The sequence below is a fragment of the Sebastes fasciatus genome, chromosome 8 (assembly GCF_043250625.1).
Source record: "Sebastes fasciatus isolate fSebFas1 chromosome 8, fSebFas1.pri, whole genome shotgun sequence".
Lineage (NCBI taxonomy): Eukaryota > Metazoa > Chordata > Actinopteri > Perciformes > Sebastidae > Sebastes > Sebastes fasciatus.
The window spans coordinates 7,162,268-7,172,454 of NC_133802.1; the positions used below are offsets into that span (position 1 = coordinate 7,162,268).

At 40.0% G+C, this 10,187-nt stretch overlaps 1 protein-coding gene across 1 annotated transcript; it reads left to right on the forward strand.

Moving 5' to 3' along the window:
• The first annotated feature begins 350 nt into the window (after nt 1-350).
• On the forward strand, nt 351-9,918 carry trappc6b (trafficking protein particle complex subunit 6B). Its single transcript, XM_074643033.1, has 6 exons — nt 351-641; nt 1,421-1,488; nt 2,791-2,908; nt 3,481-3,564; nt 4,816-4,909; nt 7,291-9,918. Exons 1-6 carry the CDS (start codon nt 561-563, stop codon nt 7,326-7,328), a joined length of 483 nt encoding a protein of 160 aa, XP_074499134.1. The 5' UTR covers nt 351-560; the 3' UTR covers nt 7,329-9,918.
• The last annotated feature ends 269 nt before the right edge of the window (nt 9,919-10,187 follow it).

A 10,187-nucleotide genomic window follows, 5' to 3' on the forward strand; every position in this document is an offset into this window, starting at 1 on the left:
TCGTTTAGTCTTGTCAAGTATTTGTTTTAAAGCACTGACCAGAAGTGGCAACTGTGAATCTCGTTGTATTTAATACGATGACGATAAAGCTTTCTATTTATCTATCTATGGGGAATCTGCTAGGAAAGAAATCTAAGAAAGTACACAATCTTCTAGTTAATTACTTAAGGGCAACAGGAATAATGGAGATACTTTTATTGTTATTATTATTATTGTTATTATTTTTAATTTAGTTATTATTATTATTATTATTATTAGTTATTTATTTTATTATTTGTATTTATTATCTCCTGCTCCACACTCCAGTCCAGCAGGTGGCGATAATGCTCCTTTAAGTTGGTTTGCCATCCGCCAATAAACACCATAGAGGAAAAAGAAGAACAACAAGGAAGCAGCAGAGAAGCGTTTGTTTTTGTGTTTGTCTTCAATAAAGATCCTGTCCTCGGGTCTTTATGTCGTTGTGTCTTTAGCTGTCAGTCTGTGAATGTACCGATGTAGGCTTCAGTGTAGGAGACACTGATAGATAGACCTCAACCACAGTCTTTAGAGGAAGAAGAAGAATGGCAGACGAAGCTCCTTTCCAGTTTCTACACAACGAAGTGATTCAGTACATTTACAAGTCAGCTGACAACGGAGAGACGGTAAGAGAGAGAGTCAGCAAGCAGGAGTGTTTGTTCTCTGTGAAGTTAGTGGTCTTTAACTGTTATTCATCAGTTCTCCTCTCTGTCTGTCTGTCTGTCTGTCTGTCTGTCTCTCTGTCTGTCTGTCTGTCTGTCTCTCTGTCTGTCTGTCTGTCTGTCTGTCTGTCTCTCTGTCTGTCTGTCTGTCTGTCTCTCTGTCTGTCTGTCTGTCTGTCTGTCTGTCTGTCTGTCTGTTTGTCTGTCTCTCTGTCTGTCTGTCTGTCTGTTTGTCTCTCTGTCTGTCTGTCTGTCTGTCTGTCTGTCTCTGTCTGTCTGTCTGTCTGTCTGTCTGTCTGTCTCTCTGTCTGTCTGTCTGTCTGTCTGTCTGTCTCTGTCTGTCTGTCTGTCTGTCTGTCTGTCTGTCTCTCTCTCTGTCTCTCTGTCTGTCTGTCTGTCTGTCTCTGTCTGTCTCTCTGTCTCTCTGTCTGTCTGTCTGTCTGTCTGTCTGTCTGTCTGTCTGTCTGTCTCTCTGTCTGTCTGTCTGTCTGTCTGTCTGTCTGTCTGTCTGTCTGTCTCTCTGTCTGTCTGTCTCTCTGTCTCTCTGTCTGTCTGTCTGTCTGTCTCTCTGTCTGTCTGTCTGTCTCTCTGTCTCTCTGTCTGTCTGTCTCTCTGTCTGTCTCTGTCTGTCTCTCTGTCTGTCTGTCTGTCTGTGTCTGTCTGTCTGTCTCTCTGTCTGTCTGTCTGTCTCTCTGTCTGTCTGTCTGTCTCTCTGTCTCTCTGTCTGTCTGTCATTCATTCAGGAGAGTGGAAGAAATATCGCCAAACTGGAGAATATGGGCTTCAGAGTCGGTCAGGGTCTAATAGAGAGGTAACTACTGCTGACATGTGTTCCTCTTTCTTTACAGAGTATACTGGCTGCTGCATTAACCTCCTGAAGCTCTGACATCAGGATATGTGAATGAAAATACCCACCAGTCTCCCCTTTACAGACATGCCCACTTTATGATCATCACATGCAGTTTGGGGCAAAAAAAAAACATGCAGCATAAATGTGTTATTTTCTCCTATTCTGAAATAGTGTGTTTAAATATTTCTGTGCAATGCTTGAATTGCCACATAGTTGCACACTGGATGACATGAGCAGGGGTCAGCAACCTTTACCATCAAAAGAGACATTTTAGGCAAAATAAAAACAAAAGAAATCTGTCTGGAGCCACAAAACATTGTGATGAACAGTTTGTAGTCTAAGTATATAGTATATAAGTCTAATGCAGTGAGGGCCCAACTGCAAATGTACTACGGAGTATTAGGGCCACATTGAGGGAAAGACAATTAGAGATTTCGAGAATAAGGTCAGAATATTACGTGAACAAAGCCGTAATGTTACGAGAATGAAGTCATAACTTAACGAGAATAAAGTCATAATATTACGAGAATAAAGCCGTAATGTTACGAGAATGAAGTCATAACTTAACGAGAAAAAAGTCTTAATATTACGAGAATAAAGTCATAACTTCAAGTCGTAATGTTACGAGAAAAAAAGAAAATAACATGTAAAATTACTACTCTATAGTATTATGACTTTATTCTCATAATACCACAACTTTTGTTCTCGTAAACCTAGGACTTTATTCTTGTAATATTATGACTTTATTCTCACTTTATATCTCAAAATCTCAGATTTATTTTTTTTCCTCAATGTGGCCCTAATACTCCGTCGTACCATAGACCTACACCAATGATAAATAAAAATGAAAATATTAACAAAAAAACAGTTAATTTCCACACATTTTTTATAAAATCCACAGGTAGCCACTGGAGAGGGGTTTAAAAGCCGCATGTGGCTCCGGAGCCGCAGGTTGTAGACCCCTGATCTAGAGTCAATCCCACATACACCGTCCTGCTGCCAGAGCACCAAATGTGGATTCACCCGCTGTTGAAAATAGTCCCCAAATACATGCATCTTTTCCTGCTGTTTGAATTATGTTTGATTAAAAACTACAGTGACCAGCTGTTTTGAAAACGAGTGAATGACACCGTATACAGTATACAGCCACTGACGGGGCTGAGAAGTGGGACTTATAAGACATTGGGTCTCATGTAAGAACCATTCATATGAACGGTGTCAAGCTTCCGGACTTCATTTGAACAGCTTTTCTTTTTCCTCTAGACTAACAAAAGATACGGCACGGTTCAAAGACGAGCTGGACATCATGAAGTTTGTCTGTAAAGACTTCTGGACCTGCGTGTTCAAGAAGCAAATTGACAACCTTCGAACCAATCACCAGGTAACGCTGATCTCTCTGTCAGTTACTTTCATTCCTATAGGTAGGTTTTCATTAACATAACATGAGCCAGATGTGCTCAACAGGCTCAGCCCTGACAAACATTAATTCATTTTGTTTTAAATATACTTAATACACTTATACACTTATATCTGTGGAATATAAATCATTTCGAGCTGTCAGAGTTAAAGCGATAATATGTGATTTTGTTTTTATGCTAACCCTGTGACCTGTGAGGGTTTCTGGACAATATTTGTCACTGTTTTGTGTCGTTAATTGATTTCCAATAATAAACATATACATACGTTTGAAGCAAGCATATTAAATAAAAAAGTATTAAATACTTGACAAATCTCCCTTTAAGGTACATTTTGAACAGATAAAAAAAAAGTGATTAATTTGCGTTTAATTGCCATTATCTATGGACATTCATGTGATTAATCTTGATTAAATATTTTAATCGATTGACAGCCCTAAAATCATTGTTATTATTTATGCCTATAGTCTCCTGTCACCAGCTGCACTGCTGTGTTGATCTCTGTCAGTGCTGATGATGCTGTTGTCATGTGTTTCAGGGCATCTACGTTCTCCAGGACAACAAGTTCCGATTACTGAGTCAGCTGTCGGCTGGGAAACAGTATCTGGAACAAGCCCCAAAGGTGCTCCGCCTTTATCTCAGACTATTTTACTTTATCACTTTCTGTCTTGTAAGGCTCGCTTTCCACTCGAAACAGTATTCCTGTTTGTGAGGCAGCTGATCGCAGACCACGGTTTGACACGGCTCCAGACTCACATTCAGAGATCAGAACTTTGAAACTAGCAACATTGCACGGTGTAGGTGGATCGGCTGGTAGTAACCAAATAGACTGCAGGTTATTAATTATCTGTTCACCTTGTTACTTCCGGTCACAGGTACGTCCTGGTCGCCATTTGTTGTCTCCCCCCAATCCAGCTCTTTTAATATTGAGTGTCTGCTGTCAAATCACTCTTCATCTTTTATTAGATTTTTGTTTAATTAAATTGTATTTTTTCCAAAATAATACAAATTCACAGTACACAGCTAGAGTAAGCTAACATTCAAGTTTAAAGCTGCAGTGGGTAGAAATGGAGCAAATTATGATTAATAAAAGTTATTTTTATATAAGGTTCAATATATCCTGACAGTAGTGCATGAGACAGGTAATCTGTTCTGTAATCCGGTCAGAGCTGATCTAGAGTCTGCCATCCAGCTGCCATCTATGAGAGCCACGAGTCAATCACTCGCGAACTCGCGACCAAGCGGTCAAACTAGGCAGCGCTGATCAAATATGAATCAATATTCTGTTACTGTAATGTCTATTTCTATCCTCAAATGTTTACAGAAACATCTTGTAGTGTACTGTTTAGCTGTAAAATGAGAAAGTTTGTGACCCGGCAGCCATGTTGAGATCTGTTGAGGAAATACAAGCACCGCCCACCAGCCGGAGCACAGCCAATAGGAACGCTCTCTCTCTGAAATGCCCTGTGATTGGCCAAAGTCTCCCATCACATGCTAGATTTTATAAAGCCTGAAAACAGAGCCATGAGGAGGTGCAAAAGTCTAGTTTTCTCTCAGAACACTTGAATTACAATATGCTGAAAGATTATTATGATGCCCAATGATGTCAAAAATATACTGCCTACTGTCACTTTAATGTTTATGACAACAAGTGGTTCTGCAAGAACATAAAGCCTACATCACAGTTCACCCTTGGTGGTTTCCCATAATGTTGTGTATAGTGTCCTGTAGTGTTTTGTGTGATGTAGAGAACTGTCAATGTCAAATAGTTTGGACAGGATTTAGACAACCTGTCTCTTCTTCTCCAGCATGAGTAAAAGAAGTTTAGATGCAATTTAAACTTTAACCTCATTTACACTTCATCTCTCTGCAGTATCTGGCGTTCACCTGTGGTCTGGTGAGAGGAGCTCTGTCCAACCTGGGAGTGAAGAGTATCGTGACCGCCGAGGTGTCCATCATGCCTGCGTGTAAGACGCGCATCACTCGTCCAACATCCAATCAGAGACCAGAAATATCTTAACTCTATTTCTTGCCTTTTTTTCAAGAGCGTTCAACCACATCTCCGTCATTATCAGTGACTCAAGTTTTTTTTTTTTTTTTTTTTTCCTTGAGACAAACTCCTGCTGAGGAATGTCATGAGATGCTGTTGAAAGTTCCAGAAAAAAAGTTCTTAAGTGGACCTTGAGTTAAACATTTTTTTCAGTGTTTTGTACAGAACCCAGGAGATGTTGTTGAAAAAAAAAAAAGTAATTAGTTCTCTCAATTTAATAATTTGTTTTCTGGATTTAATACTTTGTGCTTCAATATAATATTGTTTTTGGCATGAGACTTTCAAGCTCTCTCTCGCTCTCACTTCGCCCCAAACAAAGCCACCCCTAAATGAAAAATATACAGTAGCTATACAGGTTAACTGCTGCCTCCTCACACAGGACAACATCTCAGCTTCAGGCTTTTTTTCCTACATTTCAGCTCCGAGACAAAAGCCACAATTTGCGTGGCTTTAGTTTGCCGAGGCACACAGAGAGACCTCTCACACACAGACCTCAACTAAATCAGTTAATACCTTTTCATGTATGTTGAGTTCAGCCTCTTTTACGTTGCTCTACAATTTCACAGAGTCTGTAAAGTGTTAAAAGATAAATACATCTTAACTATTATACATCTAATGGTAAATGATACATCAGACCTTCCAAGTTTATCCAGTCACATCTTTTTTTGGATAAAGCAGCCGTCCTGAGCTTCATTGAATCTGTCAGGACAGTTTAATTTTACCGCAGGTAAAAATAATGCTTCTTCACCAAATATCTTTTCCATCTACAGCAGCCTTCACATGGATCAGGCTGGACCTTGACTGTAAATTAACCCCATAGTTATCATTCAGACCTGCACACATCACATGCTTGGCTGATTGTCAACTGGACAGAGAAACAATGACAAGTTTTGTTTTTCTCCGTGACACCTCCTGTGCTCTGTAATTTTGCTTTCATCAAGGATACTGGAGCATTGTTGTCCCAGTCTCACCACACACACACACACACACACACACACACATACACAGCTGAAGACAGCTTTAAAGGTTCAATGGTATGATTTTGAGATTTCAAATGTATTTAGTTTGATATAAGACAGGATGTCTGATCAGGACTTAAAGGGAGTGCGTGGAGTTTTCTTGTTAAAGCTGCAGTGGGTAGAAATGGAGCAAATATTAAATATATCCCGACAGTAGTGTATGAGACTGGTAATCTGAAATAAATCATGTGCCTCTGTGTCCTCCGGTGCTCCTTATGGTATCTGCAAGATTTCACAGACCGGAGGAAAACAAGCATTCAGAGCTGATCTGGAGTCTGCCGTCCAGCTGCCGTCTATGAGAGCCGGCTGTCAATCACTCACGAACTCTGACCAAACAGTCAAACTAGGCAGCGCTGATCAAATATGAATCAGTATTCTGTTACTGTAATGCCTATTTCTCTCCTCAAATGTTTTCAGAATCATCTTGTAGTGTACTGTTTAGCTGTAAAATGAGAACGTCTGTGACCCAGCAGCTATGTTGAGATCTGTTGAGGAAATACCAAGCACCGTCCACCAGCCGGAGCACAGCTAATAGGAACGCTCTCCCATCACGGGCTAGATTATTTAAAGCCTTAAAACAGCGCTTAGAGGAGGTGCAGACATCTAGTTATCTCTCAGAACACTTGAACTACAATATGCTGAAAGGTTATTTTTGCCCAATGATGCCAAAAACCTTTCTGCCTACTGAAGCTTTAAGAGACCAAAGTTATGTCATGCAAAACCGTTTTTTCTGCACAAAAATATTTTGCAGTCTTCTTCCCTGTCTTTGGTGACGAATTGTTGCGTATCTTGGCTTGTTAGCAGTTGATCAGTTGAATAGTGTGAAACCATCAGCAGGAATGTGTCTCATATGTGTGTGTCATCCGCCCACACATAAAAAAAAAAGTTGCCAAAACCACCTGAGCCATGTTACCGCTGATTTATGTGCATTAACACTAACACTGCTGGTTTTACACTCTTGACCACAGGCCGTATACTGTATGAACCTAACATACTGTACTGCCGTCCAGCAGTCCTGCGCTGCCTGTGTGAAATGTTGTAAAAAGTCAAATGTTTGAGCTTCTATCAGATGTCAGATTTGAGATGTCAGATGTTTGGGCTATTGTATCTGACTCCTGGATTTAGACAGGGATCTCAAATATCTCATTCAACCCGCTTTATAAGTTGAGGTGGAAAAAAATATTAGAAATCAGAAGGAAATAGTTTGTTTTTATTTCTGAATGAGAATATGGACTAACACATGCTTTCTTTTTTTCTCTGTTTCTTTATGTTTCTGCAGGTAAATTCCAGATCATGATACAGAAATCCAGCAACTAGCTGAGGCCACACTCCCTCTGCATTCTTCTGCCTTCATATATCCTTGAGATTTTTCTGTCATTGAAGGGAAATGCCGCCCATCTTCATCAGTAAAACATACTTCTCTCTGCACTTTAGATTACAGTTACAATTACAATTCAAAAGTTTGTCTAGACTTCCAATGTCCAGAGCCCCATTTTCTGTTAACAGTCTTTAGAGGAAGAGTGTATCCTGCTGACATCGATATCATAAGTGGACAAACCCTTTCCAATGCCATAATGATTATTTCTGAGGATGATTTTATGGTGATGTCATCTCTTTTATGTCAAGTCTACGGGCCCTATCTTACATTCAGCACAAAGTGACGCACAACGCTGCGCAACTGTCATTGCTAGTTTCAGACCAGCGTCATTTTCACACCCGGCGCCCACGTTGTGTAAGCAGCAAATGTACTTGCGCCCATCTCTGCGCCCATGTCTTAAAATGAGGTGTGGTCGGGCACTTTGCTGGCACATTGCTATCTTGAGGGAAGCAGAAAGCGATCGCCAACAAAAAACCTGGTCTAAATTCAATGACCAGTATTTTCCTGCTATTTAAAAGGAGCATTATTCAGATAGCCCTACGTAGGCGGGTTCACAATTTTCGATCGTCAAACAAAAATTCCTTTGTCACACACTCGGAGGCTTTCCCCACACGTGTGTTTTCTAACAAAATGTGTCACGAGTGTCGTTTTCACGCCTCGTGTGGGCGGTGCACACACACTCCCGTGACTGCACTCAGCGTTTCCTCCCATCATCCCTCTGTGTGTGCGGGTGTACACGTAGGCCATACTCCAAAGTTTGCGGGCCCTCTCTCCCCTTAATCGGTGGCATTTTGAGGATGATGTCTCTGCGCATTACACACCGCCTATAATACGCCTTGCGGATTCAGCACACCCCGTCAATGGACAAGTAAACGGAGTGCCCTCCTAATCAGTAAACAGAATATGAAACTCATCAATATAAGACAATTCTAGGGCTGAACTGATTCGTTGGAAGCGTCATTCATAGCGTTGATGTTCATATTTTGAATCAACATTTGAATGCTGCGAAGGATAGTTTCTGACTTGTGTGATCCAAACATTTACAATAGCTAAAAATGTATTGAAAAAAGATAGATTTTCAAATTTTCAAATTTCACAAAATGTTTTTATCGAATGATATATTCTGCCTCAATCTGTTGGTGTTAAGTCTTTCAAAAACAACATTTTCACTGCAGAAAACTGCCTGCTTCTCCAATTTGCCGAATCTTTCATTTAAAGGGGAATGGGAGATGACACTAATTGGGTTAATTTTTTTAAAAACACACCCATGGTTAAAGCCTCAGTAGGCAGAATATTTTTGTTATCATTGGGCAAAAATTCCATAATAACCTTTCAGCATATTGTAATTCAAGTGTTCTGAGAGAAAACTAGACTTCTGTACCTCCTCATGGCTCTGTTTTCAGGCTTCAAAAAAAATCTATCCCATGATGGGAGACTTTAGCCAATCACAGGTCATTTCAGAGAGAACCTTCGTTCCTATTGGCTGTGCTCCGGCTGGTGGGCGATGCTTGGTATTTCCTCAACTGTTTTCATCATGGCTGCCGGGTCGCAAACTTTCTCATTTTACAGCTAAACAGTACACTACAAGATGTTTCTGAAAACATTTGAGGAGAGAAATAGGCATTACAGTAACAGGATATTGATTCATGTTTGATCAGCGCTGCCTAGTTTGACCGTTTGGTTGGAGTTGGCGAGTGATTGACAGCTGCTCAGAGAAGGCAAGGCTCCAACTTGGCTCTGATTGGTTGTTTTCCTCCAGTCTGTGAAACCTTGCAGATGCCATTAGGAGCACCGGAGGACACATGATTTTTTTTTTCAGATTACCTGTCTCATGCACTACTGTCAGGATATAGTGACCGTTTTATAAAACTAACTTTTTTTCATCATATTTGCTCCATTTCTACCCACTGCTGCTTTAGGCAAGACACTAAATACAACCCCTTTTCCAGATTATGCGCCGTTTAACTAGAAAAAGTTAGATCTGAACACGCCCTTAATGCATTTGCGCCATGCACTTTAGACCATTCGCTATAGAGTTCCTCACTAAATGAATGTGTGAGTATTGTCATTATGGAAGTGATTTGGTGCCCTCTGGTGGCACGTAGGTAAACTGCACAATGTCAGTTTGAATTGATACACAGTAAACTGTTAATCAATTTAAAAAAATGATTAATATCAATAAGTATGTTAGGATTTATCATTTGAACAATAGATAGACATGGAAATGGGGCCCAGCTGAGCATTTTAGATAACAAGTCCACTTCTTAACAATTCAATGTTAGTGTTCGTCAGACATGCCATGATGTGACTTCACAACAAGATGAATAAATGAATGAATAAAGACATTTGCCTGTGATCGCAGTGCTCCTCACAGAGTAAAGACACTTATTTGTAGCACCGATACTTGCCAGTCAGTCCTGTTAAAGCATGAAAATGTCCAAACTGTACAATATTGTTGATGGATTTTGTTTTCATTTGTTGTTTGACTCGCAGGTTGAATCTGTTACAATAAATTCCAGTGTGAAAAGCCTCGCTGTTTACATTCCAGATTACATGACGGATCAATTTGTGGCTCGAAAAAGTTGTAAACTATTCTGGCAAACAGATCTATCAGAAATGATTCAGACCCCTTCACTTTTTCACATTTTGTTTTTGTTACATCCGTATGCCTCATGCTCACATTTAAATGAATTTTCCCTAACTCAATACCTCATAATGACAAAGCCAGAACTGGATTTTTAGAAATGTTTATAAAATGAATACTGTATATAAATTTGAAGCGACACCCTCCATCAGAA

Coding starts and splice junctions, on each gene's coding strand:
- trappc6b (XM_074643033.1), top strand. CDS start 561: ATGGCAGACGAAGCTCCTTTCCAGTTTCTACACAACGAAGTGATTCAG. Junction 642..1,420: donor CAGCTGACAACGGAGAGACG/GTAAGAGAGAGA, acceptor TCATTCATTCAG/GAGAGTGGAAGAAATATCGC. Junction 1,489..2,790: donor GGTCAGGGTCTAATAGAGAG/GTAACTACTGCT, acceptor TTTTTCCTCTAG/ACTAACAAAAGATACGGCAC.